Genomic DNA, 26,673 nt, shown 5'->3' with positions numbered 1-26,673 from the left:
TTTTTCCGTCTTCAGTGGTCTTGGCTCTCCGGCAGGTTTTTAAATAAGGTCTGTAGAATTCTCACGTATAAAATACAGAGGCGCAGAAGTGAAAAAACCCCAAAACCCAGCAACAAAGAAACAAACGCGAGAACCTGCAAAAGCCATCCACCGCGCCGGGCCGCGGCCTCTTTCGGCGCCAGACCCGCGCGGCGGTGCCCGGGACGGCGTCTCCGTGGTAACGGCGCGGGCGGGGGGGTCGCACACCGCCAATCGGCGCGCTCCAAGATGGCGGCCGCGGGAAGCGTGGCACGGTGTGGCGGCGCGGCCGGGCTGCGAGCGTAGGGCCGCGGCTGAGCGCTGGCGGGCGTTCCGCCTTGCATGGACCCCGGCGGCAGCCAGCTGGACCCCGGCTTCTCGCAGCAGGACACCCCCCGCCTGATCGTGGAGGATTCGCAGCCGGAGGGCGCGGGCGCAAAGGACGCGGAGCAAGCCTGCCTCGGTGTGCTTGCTCGGCGGCTGCCGGCCCGGCGGGGCCCGAGCCCAGTGCTGGTGAGCGTTTGGAAGGGGGACGGGGCGGCGCGGCCCGGCCTGGCGTGGCTCTGACGTGATCCGTGCGTCTGCTTTGCAGGAGATCGTCCGCAGTCGTGCCGGCAGCCGGGCACCTGCGGGTGGAGGGGCGGCCCGGGGGCGGCCCGCAGGTAAGAGCTGTGCTCGGGGCTGCAGTCGTGCTGACGGCGCCCTGCTTGCAGAGCCGATGGAGAGCGCTGCCCGCCCGGGCGCCGCCGGACCGCGAGGCCGCGTCGCTGAGGAAGTGCCGCCGCCCGGCGGGGAGCGCAGGTGCGCGGGGCGCGAGTTCGGGGGCCGCCATCCCGGGGCGAGGCCGCCGCCTCCGGGGGCTCTTGGCCTGTAAGACCGCTGCCGCGGGCGGCCTTGAACGTGGGCTGGGCGCTGGCTACGGCTGCGCTGGGGAGCGCCCGGTGCGGAGCTCCGGAGTGGCCCCGCGGGGCAGAGGGCGGCTGTAGGGAGGCGGCCTGCGGCGCCCACGGAAGCGATGCGAATGAGTGTGTTTGTTTGCAGTGCCGTTGGAAAGGCTGGAGGCGGTGGAGGTGATGGTGAGGATTGTACTACTTCGTCGTGTATAGAAGGTAACTTGGGGCTGTGCATCTCATCAGCCGCCTGTGTTGTTTGTAAGTTCAGCTGCTTCATCAGTCTGAGTGGGGACAGTTACACTTGTAATAATAGGTCAGAAAACTGACATATTTTCTGGAAGCTGATCTGTTTGCTTTGGTGTTAAAAAAAAACCAAACCAAACCCAGTGATTCCATATCATTATTAAGTAGGATCTTGGATACTGGGAATGGCTTAGAAGAGGCATGGGTGCATTGTGACTGTTACGAGATGCAGTCTTTTTCATGGCAGACTAAAGAACTGGCATAATGGTTGCTGTCATCAAAGGGCTTTGAGGCACAGGCTGTCTGTGTATTACCAGGACTGTTTTCCCATCAGGAAATCCAAATGTGCTGCAGTACCTCACGGCATTATGTAAGACTGTGCTGAGTAACTGTGGTTTCTGTGTTAATGGTCACTGTCACTGTCCCTGTTCTGTTACTGTATTTTTAATTAGTACAGCTGAGATAAGAGTCTTTATTCATAGTTTCAGCAATAGCTTAAATACACTTTCTAACAAGAAAAGTATCTTTTGCCTTTGTAAAGTGATAGGTGGCTCTATTTTTTGGGTCTGTGTATATATTAGTTATGAATATTTGGTGTTAGACACAGGCATGTCACAGCTGGAGTTTGGAGCTCTAGAGCTCTCACAGAGCCAGGACTTTGAAAGTGACTTCATGCCCAGTGAAGGAAATGCTAGGCATCAGTTTCACCTTGGAGCTGCTGGACTTGCGAAGAATGATGCTATGGATGGTATGTGAAGATGATCTTAGATGTCCTTTTGTTACTTTGTCCATTCTTGTTTCTTTACATTATAGATGTTATGTTTCTTTGACAGGAAAAACAGTAGTGGTAGTTTTCATTGACAGTAGAAAAGAATTTTGCCTTCTCTTTCCTTTGGAGTAGTTAATTTGTTTTTATTTAGCTGTCCAGGTGTTGTCATTGATTCTTTCACTTCTCTTTCCTAATTTGTTTCCAGAATGTTCAAATAACCTGATACCGAATTCCCTCCCTGCTAAAAACCTCATCCTGTTGTTTACGTTGCTATCATTGATAGTTCAAAGATTTATTTTTTTTTCCCTGTAAAACTTAACTTGATATCTGTATAATTTACAGAACTGCGCTTACTTCCCTTTGTGTATTAATCAGGTGACCCAAGTAACAATTTTTGTTTTCTTGCTGTTGCTAGAACTGCCCAGGGATAGCACGGAAACTCTCTCCAGCAAAGAAGTATGTACTGCTTTGGAAGGCCAGCCGGAGAAGTCTGAAAGGTAGAACAGTGCCTGTTCTTTGTAGGTCTCTTGCTGACATTCTGGAAATCCATTTGTGTTCTTTTTTTTTTTTTTTAACTTTTCCTCACTAGGTATGTAGATGTAGAGGGTTCAGGCTCCAAGGCAAAAGAGAAAAGTGAAGGGAAAGATGAAGTACTGATGAGACACACAAAGATACCAATAGGTTTATTTTTAAGGGAGAGTGCAGTGGATAATAAAATATACTAATAATTTTCTTAAAGTTTAATGAGTGGGCTATATTAAAAATAAAAATTCATTTTAAGTCACAGAAATTATTTCAGGATAACTTAATCACTGCAGCATGGGCTTTAGCCTCACAGGGGAAATTTAGAAGCTAAGTAGTGGCTATACCTGGATGCTTTTGAGTATTTACTATTGTAAGCTTTATAGTTTAAATGATTTTTAAATGTGACATTTTAGTTTGTTGAAAACTCTCTATAGATCTTTTATGCTAGATAGAGTAATATTTAGGTCATCTTGTATTATTATATTCCATCACAAAATAATATTAAAAAGGAGGTGAAACAAAATTTCTAGAATGCACATTGAATGGAAGTCAGCAGAACAATCTGTGTTCCGTTTAAGTATCACTTAGGTTGGTAGAAAACCAAAAACAACAGTTCTGAAAATGTAACATGTTATTTGGTCAGGAGAAAGAGGTCAGTTTTCCTGTTTATCTTTTTTGGTTTTGTTTTTTTTGTTTCTGTAGCGTACACAAGTGAATACTTTTTATCTGTGCAGATAATTTTTCCTTACAGTGTTACAGTATTAACTCATACTTTTAATTTCTCAGGTCAGTGGCTGTGTCTTGCATTTCCAGAACTCTGCAGGAAGCAGAACAACATACCAGGAAACAACTGCCTGTCTGTGACCCCACTAAAACTGAGAAATCCCTCGATTCTGGTCACCAGGAGTTGAATATCTTGTCAAGTCAGGAAGAGATGTTTCCTGAGAATAATGCAACAGGTAACAATAGACAAGCAGAGCCAAAATGTCCATCCTGGAGATCATTATAATCGTCATCCCTACTTGATCTTTTTAGGCATGCAATGTTTTAGGGTGCAGAGTGCTGTGAGTATTTTTCACATAATTTCTGCTAAAATTGAGACCGCTTTGGGAATGAAACGCCACAGTCTCTTTCACTGTGCTATGGAGCAATGTCTAAATGTCACTTTTTGTTACAACAGTTACACTGGCTTGTTGAATACATTAATTTTTTTTCTTCCTGTGCCCCTTGAAGAACAAAAAAAAGCCCCACCCATTTTACCCTATTCTGAAACTGGCAATAATAATGCTCACCCTTTGCAGTGACACTGTGTAAAGTCTAGTAAGTAGTTCAGGAAAAAACTGTGAACTTTCTTATGCTGGGTAACTTTGGCAAAACATTCCACCATATTCCCCTGAACTGGCTTTCCTCTTTGGGATAGGACAGGATCCTGCGATCAGGATCTTCGTACTGTAATTTTAGTCAGCCTTATTTGTCATCTAGGTTACTGTTCCTTCTCTTAATGTTCCTGTAAGAGAGAAGATTACATGAAATAACATAAGAGGATCTGTCATTACTGTATGTCTTGCTAGGAGAATGTCTGTGTCTCATTTTAGTGTCTGAAAGTTAATAACGGTTCTTAACAATCTTAATAGTGAAAGGCCTAGAAAATGAAGTTTTGAAGGGCAACTTTGTCACAGATTATAAAGCATGAGCTAAATGAAGTCTCACTTTATGCTTTTTGTTTGCTTTTAATTTGTCCCAGCTGTGTCTACCAGTATGATCTTGTGCATGAAACCTGTGTCTAGAAGGCCCAATACTCTCCTGCTCACACTGAGTCAGTGGTCAATGCAAGGTGTCTTTTCTAGGAACCTTGCCTGTATTTGTATTCTACTGCTGGATCAAATGTGGTGATATTGGACCCACTGGGAGTTTTATTTTAAAATTCTCAAGTAGGAAGACTTGTACTGTCCCATCTGATAAAAAAATCCATTCTATGAGTACAGACTTTTTCATCTTAACTGTATTATGCTCACATTTCACATACTGAACTATCATGTGCAGTCTTTCTCCAACTCTGTGTGAAAATCAGCTTGTCATTGCCCACCTGAGAAGTAACCTTGCAGTAGTGTGAATATCGTTCTCGAGAGTTTTCTGATTGACTTGGTTATTGACTACATTTCTAACCTTGCTTCCTTTTGTTTACAGCTGCTGTAGGGAGTGGCTGCCCAATAACCAGGGTGGAAGAGGGAAGTTCCCTGGCGTGCACCCCTGCCCGCAGTCTGCAACTTCTGCAGCTGTCTGGACAGGGTTCTCTTGTCCAGGAAAGTAATTTCACGTAAGCAGAATATCCCTAAACTACTGCAATAATTGTAGTAGTACATCTCCACCATTTATGGACTTCTGCTTGATTTTAAGCAATTAGTATTTTAATTTTGTGCTAATGAGAGAAGTCTGGCTTTATTTTGTAATGAAATGAGATAATGACATGGTCAATGCCGTTTCTTAAATCCCCTGCTAGTAAATACCTCCTTTTATGAGAAGACTGCTATTCGTAGAATCATAGAATAGTTAGGGTTGGAAAGGACCTTAAGATCATCTAGTTCCAAACTTCCTGCCATGGGTAAGGACACCTCAAGCTAAACCAAGTCACCTAAGGCTCTGTTTAACCTGGCCTTGAACACCGCCAGGGATGGAGCATTCATAGCTTCCTTGGGCAACCCATTCCAGTGCCTCACCACCCTTACAGTAAAGAACTTCTTTCTTATATCCAATCTAAACTTCTCCTGTTTAAGTTTTAACCCGTTACCCCTTGTCCTGTCACTACAGTCCATCCCCAGCATCCTTATAGGCCCCCTTCAGATACTGGAAGGCTGCTATGAGGTCTCCATGCAGCCTTCTCTTCTCCAGGCTGAACAGCCCCAACTTTCTCAGCCTGTCTTCATATGGGAGGTGCTGCAGTCCCCTGATCATCCTCGTGGCCTCCTCTGGACTTGTTCCAACAGTTCCATGTCCTTTTTATGTTGAGGACACCAGAACTGTACACAATACTCTAAGTGAGGTGTCATGAGAGCAGAGTAGAGGGGCAGGATCACCTTCCTTGACCTGCTATTGTGGCAAGCTGGAGCTACATTTGGGGGAAGGTTAATGCATTTTCTAGTGATGTATGCTGGTCTTTTCCATGTAACCTTTTCTTGGTCTGCAGTGGCTTTTCAGGTCTAGTTAATCCTCCTCCTGTTGCCTTTGGATCCAGCGCTCTTGTCCCCAGCAGTCCTACTGAACAGGAGCAAGCAAAAGGTAAAATTTTCTGCGTACTAGTCTGTGGCTGTGTTTTGTGCCCTGTGGTTTAGTTTGAACATGCAACCTTTTCAAAACCTGCTAAAATTGTGTTTAAAGAGTAAAGCAGGGTTGAGAAAACTGAAAGAGGTGATGGAGATCTGTATTCGTGACTCGGATGCTAACATGCTGTTGCTATTTCCTCTAGAGCTACTGTAATAAAGTTAGTACTGTTAGCCAGCTCCCCTTGAAAGATGGGAAATACTTTGTATGGGATGCAGATTGCTGCTTGCAATTGTCCTTTCTTAGGGACAAGACATTCTTGCTACAGGCAGATATATGTATTAAGTATATACTGTTAGGGCAGTAGAGAAGACAGAGGAGGACTGCATCATAACAGTTATTTTAACTTAACTTGGATGACCTGCACAATATTTTTGAAAACTTTCATATGTTATATGTGTGCATTCTAGAATGCCATGCCAGAAGAGGGGGTGTTCTATAGGATACCTTGGTTCTTAAACATTTTCTTTAATACCTGGTTGCCATCAGGGACAAGGTACCCATCAACGCAGACTTTTAGTATGATACAAAATCACCATTGCTTTCTGTGAGATTCATGTCACAGAATGTCAAATGCTTTTAGAATAGATATTTTGTTAGTCAGGCTCTGAATTTGGTACCATTTTTATTAAAATAGCAAAAGGGGGGGGGGAGAAAAAAACCCCTAAACCTCAGAGAAATGCTTCTTATAGATTTCAGATACCTTTTTCTAATCGTAGAAGTTTTAGACTAGTAGCAAAATAGTTACATGAATTCTTAACCAAACACTTTCTCCCCCCATTAGGTTTAAGGACATGGATGTGTTTGTTGATTTTGTGGGGTTTTTGTTGTTGTTTTTGTGTTTTGTTGTGTTTTGTGGTTTTTTGTTTTTTTAAGTCCCCCCACTCCCAACAAATTCACCTGGAGAGAAGATTTTAAATTCACTCATTAAATTATGAGAAAGTGGCATATGCCACTGAAGACAAATCTGTTAATAGAATGCTAGAAACTTTAGGTATAATGCAAGAATTTGCTAGTAATGTATTTTCTGCTCTTTCAAATCAGATGAACAGATGGATATGTCTAGTCCTGCAGAAGGAAGGGAGGTGATGCAGAAGAAGAGAGGAGATACTCTAATGGAGATGGCCATCCCACATATACCACCAGGACCTCCTGTCCTGCCACAGGCTTCAACTCCGGTGTCCCAGAGTGCCCCAGCCTTTTTTCCAGGATCTTTACCCATACCATCACAACCAGAGTTCTCTCATGTAAGGGTTCATGTAGATATCTTTTCTGAGGTTATTATATGGCTGTTGCAGATGTGTGTTTGAGTTGGTCTCTGTGCTTCTATGTTGAGCTTCCCTGCTAAGCTGGTTCTCAGGACCTTCCCTGTTCTCACCAGTCACAGTTACGTATTAGTCACAATGTGTGGCAGTTTATCCTGCAGAGAAAATGGACAAGAGCTTAAGAGGGCACAGTGAGTTACTGAATGTAGAATTTGTTGTCTTTCAGTCTATGCTAGAAACATTTTATGTGTTTTTTTGTTTGCTTGTTTGTTTTGTTTCTCCTCTCTTTGAAAAGGCTGCAGCTTTCTGATGCTGAACTGGGCATCCTTCATCTGAAACCACATCATAAATTAGGCTTTTGCTAGGATAGGCGTTAGTATCATTTGTCATGGAGAAAGTGAAGTACCTTAGTAATAAAGCATTTGTATTCTCCTACAAGGCTATAATTCATGTATTGCATTGTTCAGGTTGCTTATTATGTTTTTTCCTTTGTGGGTTTTTGTGTTGTTTTTTCTTTTTAATTCTGGAAGTTATTAATGTTCAAATGGATTTAACAGATGGTGGCTTTATAGCTTCATACTATGAATTTTATCAACTTAAGGCAGAAAAAAGAAACGTACTAGAGACCTCAGTAGTTGAAGCAGGACTTCTTAGTTGAAAGCGGCTTTCCTGCTAGTGTTTGTCCAGAAAATCTTTCCAGAGCCCTTGGTTGTTTGACTAAATATAGCTACTAATTTGCCATACTTAACCTGTACTTCGTGATTTGGTAGTGAGAGGTGTACCAAGGGTTGTGTCTGACTTTGCTACAGAGGTACTAAAAAGTAATGGGTGGTGATAATTTTTCTCAGTAAGAATGGGGCAATTATGACCCCTATAAAGGGCGGGGGGAGAGAGAGAGAGAGAGGAGTTTTGTGTTTTATAATGTTCTAGGAATAACAGACAGTCCTACTTGGGATGCCCTGGTGCTCCATGTCCCATATTTTTCATTTTAGGATATCTTTGTTCCAACTCAGAGCCCAGAGAAGAAGCATGAAGAAAAAGCTGCTGCTTTAACTCTTTTATGCTTACCAGAAGATCTCTCTCGACCCACAAATGCTTTGTCAAAGATGTCTGCAGGTGGCACCTCATCTCAGCCTTCTGAGTCCTGTAAGCTGATGCTTTCTGCAAGTGAATGTAGCCAGCCCACAGATACAGATGTCAGTTCAGGTTCTCTTAACACCAGCCAAGACAGCAAAACCACACAGGTAGAGATGATTCCTGAATGCAGGGCCTCAGACTTGAGACTCTGTTCTTTGGAGAATGATGATATAAAACTGAGGCTGGATGCAGGTGATCAAGTCCTCTCTGAAAATTGTGAAAAGGCAAAAGAGGAGGATTTACAGACCTTGGGAAAGCCTGTAATGCAGATAGCTAGTGCAGATGTAGCAGGATATGGGTCATTAGCCCCTACAGCTCATCAGGAGATAGAGTGTATTTCTGGAAGTCAGGCTGCTGCAGATCAGGCTGGTCTGCCTAAGATTTTGTCATACAGTCAGGGCAGTGAAGCACAGTCTGAGGATTATCCACTGCAGGAGACTTCTGAACATGAGGCAGTTCCTGAGACTCAGTGTGAAGAACAAGAAGAAGAACTGCAAGAAAAAGAGAAGCAAATAAATGAAGATGGATCCTTTGTTAATATACCGCTTTCTCAGAGATGTATTCTTGACAGGGAAGTACAGTGTCATGAAGATATGAAAGTGGAATTTGCTGATGGTTCTTGTAAAAATAGCAAAAATTTGCCTGCTGAGGCCCAAGAATTAGAAAAGATTGGACCAGAAAGCTGGGAAAAAGAAACTTCAAAAGGTTGTACTTTTGGCACTGGAGAGGCAAAGAGCATGGATAAATTGTCCTTCAAGACTTCTTCAGAAAACATGCCAAAGCTCAATAAAATTTTATCTAAGCCTTCTGTAGGAGAGTTACTGGAACAGCACAACAATTTGTTTCCTAAGTTAAAGCACGATGTTCCGTCAGAAATGGTGTTGTGTGCCAAGAAACATCCAGGTGGTTCAGAATCAGGACAAATGACAGGGAGTCAGCTACTACTTCAGGAGAGAGGGGTTGATCTCCTGGTGACTCAGCAGGAGAATCAGGTGCCAGAGAATGCAGAGGACACGCTTATGAGGAGGAATCTGGAGCAAGAAGAGCAGGTGCAGCCACAAGAGAAGGCAGCTGCTAAATCCCACAGTCCTTCCAGTGGTAAGTGAATTTAGGTTAGTAGTTCACAGGTGTATATTTTGAATAACATCAAGGACAACTGTGTACAATCCTCAGTGTTTTCAGGGAGCACTGATCTTGGATGCATGTTCAACAGCCTCTCTTAAGAGCAGCACTGTAAGTTACTGTGTTACATGCATTACATGCCTTTACCTTTTTCACCTCTCACACCCATGAAGGCAGGAACTGGACAGTAATTCTTGTTCTAACAATGCCTCACTGGTTTGTGGCAGAAATGCAGAGCAACTTTGAAAACTCACAGTGTTGTGACCTTGGTAATGCTCTGAGATTTTTCTAACTTTTATGGCCTCCCCCCAGCAGCAGCAGCAGCAGCGTCCTCCAGCCCTCGAAGGGAAAGGCCCATGTGGTCCTTTGTTCTTGCCCTCTTGTAGGTCTCCTTTGTTTTGTTGCTGGTTTTTCTTTTTTCCTCAGAGGTGAATTTTCTTTTTTAGGGTGTATAGAGCAGCTTCGAGCCAGAAACTAATACTTATCTTGATACTATTCTAAAATGAATGGCTTTTCACTCACACGTAAGCTGTGAATGAAATACCTGTGGCTCAGCAGGTATTGTCATGATGTGTTGAAATCACTTTAACATGCTGTTGTGTTGTTTTACAAGAAACAGGGGATGCTGTATCTGAGTTTTGTGGAGCTTTTACCTCTTAGTTGGCTTTATTTTAAAACATAGTATTCTGTACTGCTCAAATGAGAAAGTAGTAGAAAACAAAGTTTTACTAGAGCTTTGTCTTGAGTTGTATGCACTTTTGATATCCAAGTAATCTTTCATTAAATGGCAGGATTCAGAGAGTGAAAACGTTTTTCCCCCTCTTATGATGATGGTGATTATGAAAGTCGAGGGTCTGAAAACATTAGTTGTCAATAGGTGATGGTTGTCTTTACATCTCTGAACGGACTGGTATGTTATTAGAGGTTTATTTAACTCTTTCCACTGATTTGCTAGGTAGTTTATGCTCTGTGAATTATCCGAGTCCTTCAGTTAGATCATAGTAGAAGATCAGTAGAATTGCACAGTGATATTTGAGTTAAATGAGACATCTAGCAGGGAAGATGTTTGTGAGCCATCTGGTAGATTCCGATTGACCACTTTGTGATTCTGATTTGTGGAACCAGTGAAGCTGTGGGCTAGACAGAATTTCTCTTACCACTCAGAGGTCATGGTATTGTTCATAGCTCTATAGTCTGTTCTGCAGAGCTTTGTTCAAATGGTAATGTTTTCTATTTTTTCCTTTTGAGACATCAGTGTAAGGTGTACTGCTTAAAAAACCACTTCCTAATACTCAGCCGTCTTTTTCTCTTTATGTACTCAGCTGATAATTGTTCTGAATAATTTTCTGTTCTTTGTCAGTGAGGGACACCTCTCTTATTTTCTCTGCCAATTTACGTTTGGAGTTTTTTGAGAGCTGTACATGTCTTCAAAACTTCTTCCAAACTTCTCTCATCAGTCTCATGAGTCCAGTATTTTTTATTACTGTTTTCTGAACTACGTGTTTAATTTTTCCAGTTATGAACTGATCCTTTCTGCCACTTACGGCAGCTTTGGCTGTTTCTTCCTGAAAGCCTTTTGAGCTCATTCTTATATGGTTCCCTCCCCTTTTCTTCAGTTCTTGTGACCTTGAACCGTGCTGACTTCTGGAACATGTGATCCTGTTTGGAAAGGTCAGAATGGCAGATTTCAAAAAGGAGCAAGATGAAGAGCTTTCTTCTTTATGTCTGAACAGCAGTAGGTGAGATGTCTTTGAAGTGCTAGATGGAGACTTGGATGAAAAGGGATTGAGTGTAATACTTGTATGTGTTTCTACTACCAAATTTGGAGACAAATCTTTCTTTGAGAAAGATAACCATTTAATAGCATGGAACTGGCTGCTGAGAAGAAAGTCTAGACACTAAAAATAGGATGAAGGTATTACATTGTAAGATAAGAATGATGGGTAAATATTGATAGCTGTAAGAGTTAGATTACAGCAAAATGTGGAAAAGAGATTTGAATGCTTATGCAGGTCATCAGTTTTGGAGAGCTTCCAGCAAAAGCAGATTTCAAGCCAGATTTTGCTATAAGTACCTGTTGACATACTTCGAAACAAAATAAAGCTCAGATTATTTACGTGGAGTATGGATCCTTGTGGCCAGAGCTATTTAACATCATTAACATCTGAGAACAACTTCTGGCATAGTTATTTTGAGTCAGGTATGTTTATTTATGTAGAAGTTTTGGTACCTTCTTTGTTTAGATTTAAAACCTCCACTTTCTCAATAGTAGTCATGTGAATTAGTTAGTATTGTTGAGTATATTAATACCAGCTATCACAGCAATTTAATTGGTGTAACTTTTGCACCCATTCTTTGGAATGTGATAGGACCAGTCAGATGTTTGGGAGCTGTTTTGATTTTGCATTCTTTGACATCCCATAACTAGTGACCATCTCTTTCAGAATGTTATAACAAACTGCTTTGTTGCTGAGTGTGAAAGCAGAGTGTTTCAGCTGGCCAGAAATGCAGTGATTTAAATTTAGATTTAGTGCGTTCTCTAGCAGTAGTCTGCGCTAAGCAAGTAACATGCTGGAGGCAATTTGGTGGGTTGTTTTGTAAATCAAGAAAGTTGCATCATCAATTTCAGATTGTGGTATTTCAGTTCTTGTGGTATTTAGATGTGTCTGATAGTTAGGGAAATAATGATACTTAGGGAAAGCTTTGAATATTGTTTGTAAGTTGTACAATCAAATCATGCTGTATTTTTCAAATTGGGGGCAGTAGGGAAGATTCGGTGACAGATTTTGGAGATGGTACACAAAATCTGAATCGCCAGGCTTTGATATACTCTGTGGACCAAGAAGATGAGCTTCTTTATTAATGTTAGATTAGTCTGTTGCCATTTTCCATGGGTTTTTTTGTTGTTCTCAGGATGGGTTTTCTTCAGTCTTCCCTGTTCAGTGGTTTGCAATAGGTCATTGTGTCTTCGTCACGGTCTCTCTGAATTGAGATAGTACAACAGTTATACTGCCTCAGTCTAGCTTGGTATTCAGATTCCTGCAATGGTATATGGATGAGATATAAGGGCAAAAAAGCAGTGTTCAGATACTTCTGAAGTCTCTCATCATCAAGAAAATTATGGTTTCTGAACATGCTGAAGTGATCTCTCTGGTTTGTTGTGGTGTTTTTTTTTGTTTGCTAAGGCACATGGACAATAGGGGGGTGATTGGCAACAGCCAACATGGCTTCATGAAGAGCAAATTGTGCCTGGTAAATTTGGTGGCCTTCTATAATGGGGCCACAGCATGGGTGGATAGGGGAATAGTGACTGTGTCATCTACCTGGACTTGTGCAAGGCATTTAACACCGTCCTGCATGGCATCCTTGTCTCTAAACTGGAGAGGCATGGGTTTGATAAATTGACCATTCAGTGGATAAGGAATTGGCTGAATGGTTGTAGTCAGAGTTGGGATCAACTGCGCAGTGTCTGAGCAGAGGGCAGTGACAAGTGGTGTTCCTCAGGGGTTGGCATTGGGACTGCACACTTTAACGTCTTTGTCAGCGACATGGATGGTGGGATCGAGCACCCTCAGCAAGTTTGCTGATGACACCAAGCTGTGTGGTGCAGTGACACGCTGGAGGGAAGGGATGGGATCCAGAGGGACCTGCACAGGCTGGAGAGGTGGGACCATGCAAACCTTGTTGAGTTTGACAAGGCCAAGTGCAAGGTCCTGCCCCTGGGTTGGGGCAATCCTCAGGACAAACACAGGCTGGGGGAGACAGGATGGAGCAGCCCTGAGAAGGATTTGGGGTGTTGGCTGACAAGAAGCTCTTATGACATGGCTTCAGCGTGTGCTTGAACTCGGAAACCACCCATGTGCTGGGCAGCTTTACCCAAGGTGCAAAGAGCTTTAAAGCATCCCTCTTCTCTTAAAGCAGCTTTGTTCTCATAATAGTTATTTCCAATGTAGTCTAATCCCTTACCAAGAGATTATGAAGCATACATTAGCAAGCATAAACTTCGGGCAAGGACTAAAAGGATCTTGGAGAAGTCTTAACTAGTAGGAGTAGAAACTGGATGGTGAGGTTTGAGGGGGGTTCTTTTTGGTTTTGAAGTTACCTTAAATAAGAGGTTAACTGTTTAGTTACTCTATTAAAAATGCTAAAAGGCTAGAACATGATAGAACATGCGGATATGGAAAACAAACTTACTTATTGAAGTCTCTTTCTAGGACCCTGGAGCTTATAGAAGTTGTGGTTGTCTGTGAAATCTTTTTTGTAGAGTGTATAATTTTGTATGTATAAAACCTTATTCAAAAAGTTAACTTTACTGGTGATATAAAATAAAGAAGAAACAGATAAGCAGTTATGTTAACATAGTTATGATAGAGTTTAAGCATAGGAGGTTAAATAAAAAGTTTTAGTATTTTTATAGTTTCTGTCTGCACTGTGCTAGAAACTTCCAGCTCTCCCTGTGAAAGTTTCACCCAAGCAAATTAAATTTTTTGTACCTTAGAATTAGCAAACTTGAGAGAAACAAGGTGGGCTGAAAAGACAGTCTTTTGACACTGGAAGATAAAGGGATCATCACAAGGGATGATGGTCTTAAGGGCATAAGAAAAGTTTGTAGAGAGAATCCACTTTTTTCGTTGTTACAACAGTTGATGCAGCTGTGTGAAAGCAATTAAACTTTAAGGCATACACATTTTTCAGGTTCTGTCAGTGTGAAGCTTGTTTGTTTTCTCCAGTAGTAGCTGTTGGTTTGCTAACTAGATTCTCTCTTCTTAAAATGCAGGCTGATCATTTAATAAATTCTTTTGATCATTTGTTATTAGCCTGCCAAATGGGATTTGTAGGCTAGAAGGGATTGTGGTAGCTGAATCAACCAAATTAAGTGGAGTTTCTGAAGGCTGCAGTTTGTGAATAAAGCACTTTTAAGGTAAGTAGAGATCTGCTATAGGTCATGATGTGATAGGCATTCATAAGCTGTGGGAATGGTAGTTAGCTTTTTGGTATGTGGTGTACCCAGAAAGTGTCAGTACCATTACACTGTGAAATACCCACCCACTGCAAAAGTACACTGAAGTCCTTAGGTCAGTGCCAAGGATGTTGCAATTGCTGAATCACATTTTTAAAACCTGTGGCAGCTGATGGCTTTCAAAGTTTTCAGATGGACAATAGGGAGCTTTTCAGTGGTTTGTTTTATTCTTGTGAGGGAATTATGTCTTTGTCATGTATTTCTGGCTTCGTGTGCCACAAGGTAGTTGTGTAAATCGCATGTCAGCGTCGTGTGTAACTGAAGAATGTTGCACGGCATCTGGCAATAACTAAAAGTTGTTATCTGAATGTCTAGTGTTAGCTCTTAAATTTAAGGACTTGAATTTCTGTTCTCATGTCCTTAAGTACCAATTTTCCAATACTGTTTAGTTTGGGGTTTGCTTTGTGGCTTTTTTTTTGCCTTTTTTTTTTTTTTTTTGGTGTGGGGTGTTTTTTTTTTTTTGGAGGGGGGGGTGTTTTTTGTTTTTAATACATGCTTCTTAAAATTCAGGAGTTCTGCAGATTGTGACTTGGATTATTTGAGAAATATCTGGAATGAAATTCAAAGAACAAGCACAGTTTTAGGGAAAAGGAAGGATAGTGAGAAAGATGATGAAAACCGGTTTTGACCTCAGTGTGGGAGGGAACGGTTATTCTGTTAGTTTTGGTAAGTACTTATATGCTATTTGGAAAGAATGCAGCGTGCAAATTACTAATATATGATGTTGAAGGTTTTCAAATAAGTGGCATGAGGTGAGCAGAAGGAGGGAGCATTTTTCCTTGATGGAAAGACATAGTTTCCTTGATGGGACAGGCTGCTTCACCCGATAGGCCCTGTGGACCCTTTATGTTGGAGACTGCACAAGAGGCAGAAGTACTGGAGAGGACAGGAGGATGGGGCCAGTGCTTCTGGTGGCAGCTAGTTATGGAGCTGCAGCATCTGTTACTTCTCTTAAAGGTTACTTTCTAGGCAAGTTGCTGCTGTCATCCTCTAACCCTTAATTGACTGCTACATTTAGGCCCATAGGTGGCTAGCTGAAGTGTATCTGCTGACTTTTTATCCAAGGCTTTTTGATAATAAAGCATCATTCTTTATAAGTTTCAGATTACTAATTCAGGCAATACATAGCTCTGCCAATATGTCCTAACCTTCATTTCCATTTCTGGCCTCATCTCCCTTTTCTGTGTAAGATCCTGAATGTTTCTGAAGCAAAGCTGCATTCTGCAAAAGTCTGTTTATGTCAGGATATACATGAGCATGTTCATCTAGCACCTGGGGACAGCTGCACCAAGTTGACTACAGCCCATGTTTGCACTGAGAGAGAATTTCCACACAAAACGTGAAGATCAGTTAGACCAGCTGTCCTGAAACCAGTAACTGTTGAGGGCAGCTTTGTACAGGGCAGCACCAGCTTATGCTTTTCCCCATTTCCACAGCACAGTGAACCTGTGCTTTTGGTATCTGAACCAAAGTAGTACCCTGCAATTACTAATCCTGGCATGCACTGTCTTTTAGGAAGTCCATTTCATTTTACTTTGCCAAAGGAGGGTGATGTCATTCAGCCCTTGACCAGCATAACGCCACCGCTTATTGGCCAGCTTAAAATGGGACCCAGAAGACACAGCACACCAATTGGTGAGTTTGACCTGTCCTGTTCTGTTCTCCAGGGAAATCTTGTTTGGAAGCTTTTGATTCTTGATGCAGGATCTGATGGGATAACTCAAACCTATCTTGGCAAAAAACATACTTTTTTGGGGGGAGGGCTCATCCCTTCTTCACACTTCCCTTGTTATATTCTTGGCCTCTAGCGAAGGTGTTTGCTCCCTGAGTATGGGGTGGTATAGGACATGTATTTCTTGCACTCATTTCATGCTTGTATACAGCTCCATCAAAGAATGCAGAAGACTCCTCTAAGTAGTGAAGAAGCTTAGGCTAAGGTATTGTTCCTAGTATTCATCATCTTTCAGCAGGACTTTCTCTGCTAGGTTCATGAAACAACACCCTGCATTTGCTGGATGAAAGGTAATGTGTATTTATGCCTGGGTAATAGTGTCCTTTGCATGCTAAGGATGACACTTGTGTTACAGAACTTTCACGCTTATGAACTCTGGATAGAAATTCCCACTACTGCACTACTGCTGATGCATGTAGTGAAGTGTCTTCAAAATAGAACTGGGAACTGGATCCCATCAATGTGAATGACAGTGGCTGCTTTTTGGTTTATTTTTTTTTTTGTTTTCCTGTTTGCAGTGGATGATAGTTGCCCAGACAGCACTATGGCAACTAGTGATGTTACAGCAGAGGTGACCAACAATGTCACTGTGGAAAGTGCAGTGGTATCAACAGATGTGTCAGAAATGTGCGACAAAGGAGATTCTTGTGTGGTTCCTGGGGCTGATGCAAAACTCTCACTGCGAATGAACCTTGTTACTCCTGTGAATGATGGGAGCGAGGAGTCCCTGCCATTCAGCTTGGAAAGTAAGAGGATGACACCTTGAAACATACTGTCCTACTAATCTCAGCCTTAACACAAAACTGCTTTATGGCATTCCCCAAAACAGTCTCTGAGTGTCTATAATTTTTTTTCATTTTTCTTTTTGGGCAGTGTCACTTAAATTTGTTTCTCTGTTTCTGCAATGCTCTAAGCAAGGATGGAGTGAGAGGAGAGGCCTCTGTTGTGAGGAAAGGTATTTTCAGCAGACTAAAAATTGTGATGTATAGTGGCAACGTCACAGGACAGGAATTGGAGTTCAATTATACTGGGAGGGAGTAAATTCTAAAAGTACAATCTGGACAAAAAACGTTAGCATTTTGATCAGGCCAGTGGCATTCAGTCTAATAGTCTAAAACTTGTACAAACTCAGGTGTGTGATGAGAAGTTGGGCAGGGAGGCCTGGGCACTCTTTGTCCAGTGTTACGCAGCCTCTCTCTTTGCTGAGTGTAAAGGGCTGGAAAGGGGCAGGAGGGTCTGTTCAGCTGACACCAGAATCATCCTTCCCTTTCTTCTTGTTTCAGAGCCTGCAGCCAGTGACAGGAAAAATGGAGCCTCTGCTGCTGCTGGGGCTGCTGCCAGGTAACTGTGCTTGTTGCTGTGCAGAGTTAATATGAAGGTCTGGGTAGGTCATTTTTCCACTCGTGGCCAGCAGCAGGGAGAAAAAAAATTAACAAGAGGCACAGAAGCAGGGACACTTTGAGCAGTAGCTGTGCTGTTAACTCTTCAGCTCTTGCCATAGGTTTGAAGTACATGGGCAAAGTGAGTGCCCCACTTGCTCTTTCACTACAGTCTTTGTGCTTCTTACTAATGTCAGCATTTTGCCTCCTGATTGTAGGCAAAGCAGAAATTCAGGTCTTGGGCAGTCTGGAATGCAAGTGTGCCCTATGCACCTCTTAAATTTCAAATGCATGGTTTTCTGCTTTATTTCCTGCAATTTTCTGCAAAGGATCTCTGAGGAGTTTTTAAAGAGAATTCTATTTTTGATATGAAGCTGATAGAAACATAACTGATAAACTGAAATCACAGTTTAACATGTTGCCCAAAACAGAAGTTACTCCCTTGGTCTTTTGATTTGTACATATCTATCTTATCTCACATTTAATGCCTAGCATAGCTTGATTTTAGCTTTTGGGGTGTATAGTTTGTAAGTGCTAATTAGAATTTGAGTCAGAAGACAGTGACGTGTACATTGGTTTGAAGCAGTGAGAAAACTTTGAAATAAACTCAGTATATCTTCTCACAAGGTTGCATGCTGGACATTAGTCATGCTGCAGTGCTGAGGATGTGGCTGTCATGCCTTGCTGTTTGCAGATGGGTTGTCTTTATTAGGTATAGGTTGAACTTGATCTCTCCATCTGCTTTATGACTGTCATTCTCAATATTTCTGTGGTGTTGTGAAAATCCTGAGAGTAAGCCATAAATGGTCTATGTCCCCTGGTGGGTACCAAAGATGGTGAAACTCCTGATGGTCCTGCAGTTTTAAACACTGCGTTTTCTGGAATTGGTAACACTGGTCTTGGCTGTTGAGGTGTCTGCAGAAGTGACAGAAGTGCTTATACAATTGTAGCTTGACCTTTTGAGACTTACCATCTTGCGCATTCTGTGGTTCTATAAGTCAACAAGCTCACTACCAGTGGTTGCTTTCCCTAGGGGTTAGAGAACTCTCATTTTGCTGTATAAGGGATTTTCTCATTCCATGATGGGTTTTTTTGTTTGTTTTTTTCTGTCTGTTTTAAATCTGCACTGCTAGCTCCCAGAAAACATCATCTGTGTTTAGTCGTGTCTGTGAAGTTCGTCGAGAGGATGAGGCCAGAAGTCATGGTTTTTCCACTTCTCCATTTAGGTAACTCCTCACAGTCTTTGCCTGCCAGTCCTGGCTGGATTTGTATGCACAAGTGCATTTTCTACATTAAAGAAATTGCACTAAGTCATTGTCTTTGGGTGACTTAGAAGGTTGGGAACACCAGGGTAAGTATAATAAGTACTGTGTTTGTATCTCAAATAGCAATCAGGCCCTTTTGACTGAACAGCGTTGTGATTACAGCTGGCTAATATGGTTCAGGAAAGTCCAGGGCTTGAGAGAACTGAAATCATATTTAGAGCTGTTTAAAAGCCTTTTCTTTCTCTTGTTCCAAGATCTCCTGACCTGTGGTGTTTGTTACTGTTCCTGCTATTGTCTCCCTTAAAAGTCCATCAAGTTTTGCTGTTTCCAGGTGCTTTGAAAAGCACTTTATTGCTGCATATCTTATGGTGATAAGGGTGCTGGCTGGAGGACCAGGTGTAGAAATCTGCTTCTTCAGTGTTTTCCATTCTATCTTTTGATAGAATTCTATCTTTTTTTTCCATTCCATCTATTCCATTTTGTCTTTTTTTTTCTTTTTTTTTTTTTTTTTCAAGATCTTGGTCAGCAGAGAAGGAATAACCTTTATTTCAAGAGCATTGAACAGTTATACTGAAGAACATTCCATACAGTACTTGACAACACTACATAGGGCACACAAATTCTAATGAAAACATTAGATGGCATTTTTGTTTATGCTCCGGCGTCTTCCTGCTAGGTGTAATAACCAGTTTCAAGCCATTGATGTGCTGAAGCAGACTTTAGCAACTTCAGGATGGGCCTGACTCCCTGATGCATGCTGTATAGTTAGTGCCTGAAGTGTGGAGTGTAGGTTGCTTTATTAGTGTTTGGAAAAGCACCTAATTCTCTACAGGTGTCAGCCATTCTTTTTGCTGCTATGTGAATCACTTGAGAGATACTGAAAGGTTATTTTATAATTTGAGACTCCCTGAGTTCTGTGCAATCTTAAGAAGCAGTTGAGTGACTGCCAGGGCACTGCGGGCTTTGGTGGTGTCTGGAGTATTTTTTAATTTTTTTAGAGTGACATCATATTGGTTGTCTTTTTTTAATCATAATTTTGGTCTGTGTGTGACTGGTTTGCAGGGGGAATCTGTTCAGTTTTCCTGGCATTCAAGAAGATGCTGAATTACAAAACAATCCAAGTGGTTGGCAGTACCAGCAACACAAAGGAGGTGACAGTCCTGGACAGATACAAATTTCTCAGAGGATGCAGCAGGACTGCTGTCAACAGCCTTCTGATGCAGAGGGTGGAGAATCTGTGGAGACTGCTATTGTAAGCACTGAGACAGAAGAAGAGAGGAGGATGCAGAAGAAACCAAGTAAAGCTGTTAAAATTGATGAAAGCCAAGAGAGGTGGGCAAACACCAGGAATAAAGGGATTCAGACTACAGTGGACTGTCTTGTTACCCCAACAACCGTTACAGCAGCAACACAGACATCAGAAGAAATCTATAGGCAGGTGGAAGTGGGAACCAGTATGTCTGGGCAAAGACCTGGACAGCGAGATGCAAATGTCCAAACTGAGGAGAGTGGGGAAAAGATTCTGAATGCCTCTGGAGAGGACACAGACTCTCTGCACAGTCAGGTGGGATGAAGGCTGCCTGTATTTAATTTTACTGCTTTAGAACAGTTAAGTATCCCTTCAGCCAGTAAATTCACTGAGAGTAGGTTCTCTGCCAAAAAAATCCAAAAGACCACTTTAAAATGTTAATGTCGCAGGCTTCCTTGCATCAGCTGTACACAACTGCTAAGCTGGCAATATTCAGTAGGCAGCGTAAGTTTGGGAAGTAAATGCCTCCGATTTATTTTCTGGAAAAATATGACAGATTTTGGTTGGTTGGTTGTTTTTTTGGGGGGATGGGTATTGTGTCCAGATGTAGTTAACACTGTAAAGAAAATGGTCACTTTTTGTTGGATGGAGATGGGAGTTGCAGGAAATTTTGAATGAAGGGTTTGATGCTTTCTGTTTTGCACCGGCCAGCTTCAGACAGCTTGCTCTCGCACTCCATCCAGTGTCAGTGGATAAACACATAAGTGGAGAGCTCCTCCAAAGAAACGTTCCAACGAGATAAATAACTTTGAATTAGTACTTAAGAAAGTATTGCATTCCCAAAAGAACCCTGCTTTGCAGTTAGAACTGCAGAGTATATTTTCTTGTGAGCACAAAGACTATATATAAAAAAAAAAAAAATCTCTAAACTTGAGTTAAGAATAGTGCATCCTGTGGGAAACAGGAGATCAACAGGGCCGTAAGTACACAGTGCAATATCAATGTGATATGTCTGAGAGACCGCTGAATGAAGGAGTATCAGAAGCCATGCTAAGCAGGTTTTCTGTTTCCTCCTTGGGTTGTTTTGATTCCCGTCCTCTATCCATCAGCAAGTCAGGAAAATGTGTTCAGTTCTCCCTTGTTTGGGGTTTCTTGTGTTATTGCATCTAATTTGTAACAAGATGCTGAAAGGTTCTGTATCTCGGTACTTGAATATGGTATGAAGAAACTGTCCTGCAGAGATAGTTCTACCCAGAAATTATGGGCTTTTCGTTGTGGTCTGGTTTTGGTTTGTTTTTTATTTTTTTCTGTTTATTACAGGGAGAGGAGGAGTTTAATCTTCTTCATCCGCCCAAAGGCCGAGTGCAGCATCGCCACATGCGAACTGTTCGAGAAGTACGCACTGTCGTAACGCGGGTTATAACTGATGTTTACTACATAAATGGTGCAGAAGTGGAACGAAAGGTAGTTGAGGTAAGTTCCTCAGTGTAATGTTTTGTTGACTGAAAAAATAATTTAAAATGAGAATGTGTTGTGGCTGCAGAAAATGAGTGAACAACTCAGCGCTGTGATGACAAACTTGTCCACGTTTGCTCATGAAGAACATTTAGTGCATGGCCAAAGCTGTATGTTTGTTGCTTGTGTATTTCATGCCCATTACTGTTTTCTGAAGATACACTGAGGTTTTTTTCTTCTCAGCTGAACAAAAGACTTTACTATGTGCATCCAGCTGTTCTAAAATCCTTGGGGTTTTGTCAGGATAGAGATATTTCAGAATGAGCAGAAATCCTATTAGTAAGCAAAATCACTTCTGCCTGTAAAATTGAACTACATAGGTAGTTTAGCTTGTTTTGCAGCTCAGTGGCCTTTCTAACTGCACTTTTAAGTCCTGTGGATCAGATTGTGTAAGAGGTCTATAAAAAGCAACTTAAATCCAAAAGATATACAAGCCTCTTGTTAGTGCACTTGTGTTGTTGGTGTGTCCATTCATTAATTGGCAAATCTTTATGGAATCTCTAAAGATAGCTGGCAAATGCTGATGTGATGTGCACAGTAATCACACTAGCCTGCTAAAAAGAAAATGTTACTGCTGTTCTGCTATAAAGGTGGATAACGTGAGTCTTGTGTTGTTACAGTGAGTAATGACAGAAGAGAATAAATCAGTTCAGTAAAAAGATTGTACTTTCACACCTGATACTACACATCAAGTTACCTATTGTAACATTAAAATAGAGCATTAAGTTTCCTGAAATTTACTTACAGAGGTTGTGTAATCACAATCATGTAACCATTTCCAACTTATCTGCCAACATTCGATATCACTCTTTTGTAGATACGTTTGTATTTCCATAAAACTTCAATGGCTCCAAGTGACCAGCTCTCTGAAACTGATCTTCAATTATTAGTTATGAAAGGCTGCTACTGTCTTATGTATATTGCTCTCTCACACTCTTGCAGGGTGGGAATTATTCAAAGCTGGACTAGTTTGATATCAACCAAGCTGTCATGTTAACTGTTTTCCTGCTTCTTTACATACAGCAGCTACAGGCCTATAGTGAGACACACACTGTCTACCATTGAGCAGTTCAAACTCACATGTGCATGGCTAGCTTCAGTTTCATGAACATGGTCTCCACTTGTCTGCTTTTACCTCGTGCTTGTAGAGCTTCTGTATATCAAGTGTGTCACTTCTGATGAACCTCCTTGAGTTTTTTTCTCTTAAGGAAACTGAAGAGCCTGTAGTGGAGTGCCAGGAGTGCGAGACTGATGCATCCTCCTCTAGAACTGCAGTGGGCTCATCACTGACCTCCGGAGACCTTGGTGATGTCAGCTCCTTCTCATCTAAGGCCTCAAGCCTTCACCGTACATCCAGCGGAGCAAGCAGTGGTCACTCTGCCACACACAGCAGCAGTAGCAGCTCAGGGCGAGGAACTGGAGCTGCCAAAGGGAAAGTGTGTGGGACAGGAACTGCAGAGTTTGCTTTACCCGTTGGCAGGGGTGTCTTAGGAAAATTAAGGTATGTGCAGAGCTTTGGGAAGGAAGAACAGATATTTTACAGAAGTGAACAGCTGGCTTGGGGGGAATGTGAAACAGGATAGACCCTAAACCAGGACTTTTCTGGGGAGGATCTGCCTTGATGAATGGAAGTAAGGAGGTAGTCTTTACTTTCACGTGTGTTCTTCCCGAAGGAGCAGTTTGTTTCCCTGTGAAACATTGCTTTGCCTAAACTCTTGCCAATTTAGCAATAATGAGGCAAGCTTCTTGACCAGTTATAAGATCAGAGAAAATGGGAGGATCCTAGTGAGCTGGCTTCTTTCTACAGATCAGTTAACTTATAAATTCTCTAGCCCTAGGAAAGGAGCTGGTCAGCCAGCATCCTCACTCAGAGTTAGCCAGACAGGAGCGCTACCTTGTGAGGAAGAGGAGGAATCTATGCCTGGTACTCGTCAGGGTGGCAAGGCACCTGTGACACCTCGCGGGCGAGGAAGAAGAGGCCGCCCACCATCTCGAACAACAGGAACAAGGTACTCTGGAAAAAGGCGACAACAACTTTAATTTATTGCCAAGGAAGAGAATGGGGAGTGGGTGACTTAATGTGACAGAAGGAGTGCTGAATGTTTTAAGATCTAATTTTTGTGATAGCACGTAGCAGATGCAAGCATCTTGCCCAAGTATTTTTTATTTAGTAACTGTCTTTCCTGATCTTTCTGGGAGTGCTATTCTCTTCTTTCCTTATGGAACCGCATTTCTCTTTTCTACAGAGATTTAGCTGGACTGCCAGCTATGGAGGATCTCTCAACTATAGCATCACTTGAGGACAAATCATTTACTCGTTCAGTTCGCCTGCCAGATGGAGGGGAGAAACCCAACACTTCTGGCTTCTGTGCCTTACGTAGAAGTAATTCTCCAGAAATCCCGTTACAAGTGGTGACTGGTCCTTTGGACTGCACAGACTCATCTCCTGGGAGCAGCTTTGTGGGACTCAGGGTGGTAGCAAAGTGGTCCTCGAATGGGTACTTCTATTCTGGGATGATTACCCAAGATGTTGGGGCAGGAAAGTACAAGCTGCTCTTTGATGATGGATACGAATGTGATGTGTTAGGAAAAGATATTTTACTCTGTGATCCTATCCCACTGGAGACTGAGGTGACTGCATTGTCAGAGGATGAGTACTTTAGTGCAGGTAAGAGCAGTGCTTGACCTCCATCCTTGGGTTTTCTGAGTTGCTGGATGCAATGGGAAATGGATGCTTGTCCAGGAGGATGCAAAGCCTGGGGATAGTTGGTTAACTGGTGTTATTTGCTGTCTTGTCAGGTGTGGTGAAGGGACATCGGAAGGAGTCTGGAGAGCTATACTATTGCATTGAAAAGGAAGGCCAGAGAAAGTGGTACAAACGAATGGCTGTTATCCTGTCTCTGGAACAAGGAAATAAGCTACGGGAGCAGTTTGGACTAGGACCTTATGAACCTGTCACCCCCCTGAGCAAAGCAGCTGACATCAGTCTCGGTAAGGGGAGGTGCTATTCAGCTGCTGGCTGAGCTGTTATTCTGTGTCTTGTGCCTTTGAAATGCTTCTAGTTGCTACCCTGAATTACCAATGTTTAAATCTCCCTGGGTACTTCTTAATGGCATCTCTGAGATACTTTTATTGTTTTGCATCTATCTCAGAGACGTACTGGTATTAACTGGCTTGTGGAGAGTGGCCTGCATCTAGGACAGTGATGCTGTACTCATTTACACTTGATGGATAGCTGCTGTGATACAAACTGTCCAGCAGTTCTGAGAGGAAAAGAGACAGACAGGCAGGGTACTGGGCTTGACAAGAGATACGCAAGTGAGGTACTTTTTGTCTCACTCTTCCCCATCAGAGGGTGGTAGTATGTACTTTCTAGGTACTGTGGAGTTTAGCCACCTCTCTGTACAGATAGGTAGGTGAAAGCTCATGGAGTTACATGACAGCCAGTGACTGATCTCTGTGTTCTGTATCACAGATAATCTTGTGGAGGGGAAACGGAAGCGACGTAGTAACCTTGGTTCTCCCAGCACTTCCAGCAGCAGCACGACTCCCACTCGTAAAGTACAGGAGAGTCCACGCATCCTATCGGGCACACTGTCTGGGAAAAGGAAACTTGTTGCTTCTGAAGATGAGAGATCCCCAGCTAAACGTGGCCGCAAGTCAGCAGTGATAAAGCTTGGTGAGAATCTTATTTTCTGCTTTTAAATTTGCATTCAGCTACTTTTTCCCTCCCTGTTTTTTCTGTAACTGATCTTTCCACTTTCCATAAACAAAAAGATTGTCTGTTTGCTTGCAGGATTTGAGACTGATTCTCCATGGATGCATTCAGCAGAAATTATTTTTAGCACAGTCTGAGTATTTTCCTGCCATATTTTCAGTTCTGCCTTTTAGAAATGTTCTGACTTGAATGCTGTGATTTGCCTTTCTCCTTTCTTATGTCTTTTGTTACCTGTTTAGTCAGTCCTGAAATGCCTTGCTGTTAAAGGAACTCTTCATAGCAATAGATGTTTTTTCAGGATATTGATAGACTGGAAAACATTGTCAATTTCCTCATTCAGGTTGTGATTTGAAGATTCTTTGCAACCAGAAGGGTAAAAGATCTCTACCTGTCCTACCAGTCCTGCCTCCCTCTGTCTCATCCAATAAAATAACTGAACTTGAACATATTCCAAATCTTACCCAGGGTCTTTGTGCTGAACCTGACTTTTGAGACTTGTGGTGCTTCTGTCTCGCTGCAGGGTCTGTGCGAACTGGAGAATCTGTAAGCACCTGTGAAGGTGTAGATGCTGTAGATCCCCCAGTACTGGAGGACCATCATGGACCCTTGCCCCATAATAAGACTCTCTTTTTGGGCTATGCCTTTCTGCTCACCATGGCAACACCCAGTGACAAATTGGTCAATCACCAGAAGCCATCAGATGGTCCTGCAGGGAGTAGCGAGGAGGAAGAAGGTGAGGCTAATCTTATCCATTGCATTTCCAAGTGGAATGCTGTGGCTTTAGGAAAAACACTGGATGTTCTCTGATCAGGCATTTGTGTGAGTTACCATTTTGTTCTTTAATCCTTTGCAGAAAGAACCTAAGATTCAATCTTTGTTTTAGAGAATTTACAGCCTGAAATGTGGCAAACCTTGGTGATGATCCTAGGGCTGTTCAACAAGTTAAGACATGTGAAAATTAGTGAGGTCAGTAGTGTCAGTATAACATGAGAAGGAAGGTTTTGAGAGATACAGGATAGTGCTGAGAAACACAGGACTGCAAAGCATGAATGGTTTGCTCCATTTTGCCTTTGCTAGGGTCATGTTTCGTGCAATGAACTGCAGTATGAAGGCAGCAGCCCAGGTGCTTGCTGCCAGTGCAGGGCGTATCTGGCAACTGGCTTTTTTTGCCCCCTGGTTTGTTGTTGGTGGGGTTTTTTTGTTTGTTTTGGGGGGGTGGCAGGGTTTTTTTTTCTTATTTTACTGTTCAAAGGGTTTTCTTTAATTATTCCTGGGAGGAAGGCTGGGCTCCCTCACTGGAGTGGATGAGGCTCAATGGACTGAGGAGTATAAGGACATAAGCAGATAGATGGCAGCCAAAAATTTGACTTTCTGTTTCTGCTGTAGAGTTTTTAGAGATAACTCCATATGACAAACATTACATAGCACAGCAGCTGCGAGCAGGAGCTGGTTATATTCTGGAAGACTTCAATGAAACCCAGGTAAGGATTCACTTACTGATCTAG

General features: G+C 42.4%; 1 protein-coding gene across 6 annotated transcripts in view; it reads left to right on the top strand.

Annotated features, from left to right (window-relative positions):
- Positions 1–241: 241 nt before the first annotated feature.
- Positions 242–26,673, top strand: part of TP53BP1 (tumor protein p53 binding protein 1) — a 29,644-nt gene continuing 3,212 nt past the window's right edge. For 2 of the 6 annotated variants that reach the window (XM_065689062.1, XM_065689059.1), the window contains exons 1-23: positions 243–531; positions 611–819; positions 1,060–1,127; positions 1,756–1,902; positions 2,339–2,420; positions 3,262–3,407; positions 4,636–4,765; positions 5,633–5,724; positions 6,811–7,013; positions 8,024–9,266; positions 15,826–15,945; positions 16,561–16,788; positions 17,326–17,383; positions 18,555–18,647; positions 19,749–20,250; positions 21,256–21,408; positions 22,659–22,951; positions 23,283–23,459; positions 23,697–24,118; positions 24,250–24,441; positions 24,926–25,129; positions 25,689–25,901; positions 26,555–26,649. In XM_065689062.1, the coding sequence (XP_065545134.1) occupies positions 361–531; positions 611–819; positions 1,060–1,127; positions 1,756–1,902; positions 2,339–2,420; positions 3,262–3,407; positions 4,636–4,765; positions 5,633–5,724; positions 6,811–7,013; positions 8,024–9,266; positions 15,826–15,945; positions 16,561–16,788; positions 17,326–17,383; positions 18,555–18,647; positions 19,749–20,250; positions 21,256–21,408; positions 22,659–22,951; positions 23,283–23,459; positions 23,697–24,118; positions 24,250–24,441; positions 24,926–25,129; positions 25,689–25,901; positions 26,555–26,649 (5,241 nt within the window). In that variant the 5' untranslated portion in view covers positions 243–360. Of the gene's footprint in view, positions 532–610; positions 820–1,059; positions 1,128–1,755; positions 1,903–2,338; positions 2,421–3,234; positions 3,408–4,635; positions 4,766–5,632; positions 5,725–6,810; positions 7,014–8,023; positions 9,267–15,825; positions 15,946–16,560; positions 16,789–17,325; positions 17,384–18,554; positions 18,648–19,748; positions 20,251–21,255; positions 21,409–22,658; positions 22,952–23,282; positions 23,460–23,696; positions 24,119–24,249; positions 24,442–24,925; positions 25,130–25,688; positions 25,902–26,021; positions 26,650–26,673 lie in introns of those variants that run through there. The other 4 variants (XM_065689058.1, XM_065689056.1, XM_065689061.1 and 1 more) reach the window with 3 other exon arrangements.

This window comes from Lathamus discolor, chromosome 8 (genome assembly GCF_037157495.1).
Source record: "Lathamus discolor isolate bLatDis1 chromosome 8, bLatDis1.hap1, whole genome shotgun sequence".
NCBI lineage: Eukaryota > Metazoa > Chordata > Aves > Psittaciformes > Psittacidae > Lathamus > Lathamus discolor.
This window is presented reverse-complemented; position numbering and strand designations above follow the sequence as displayed.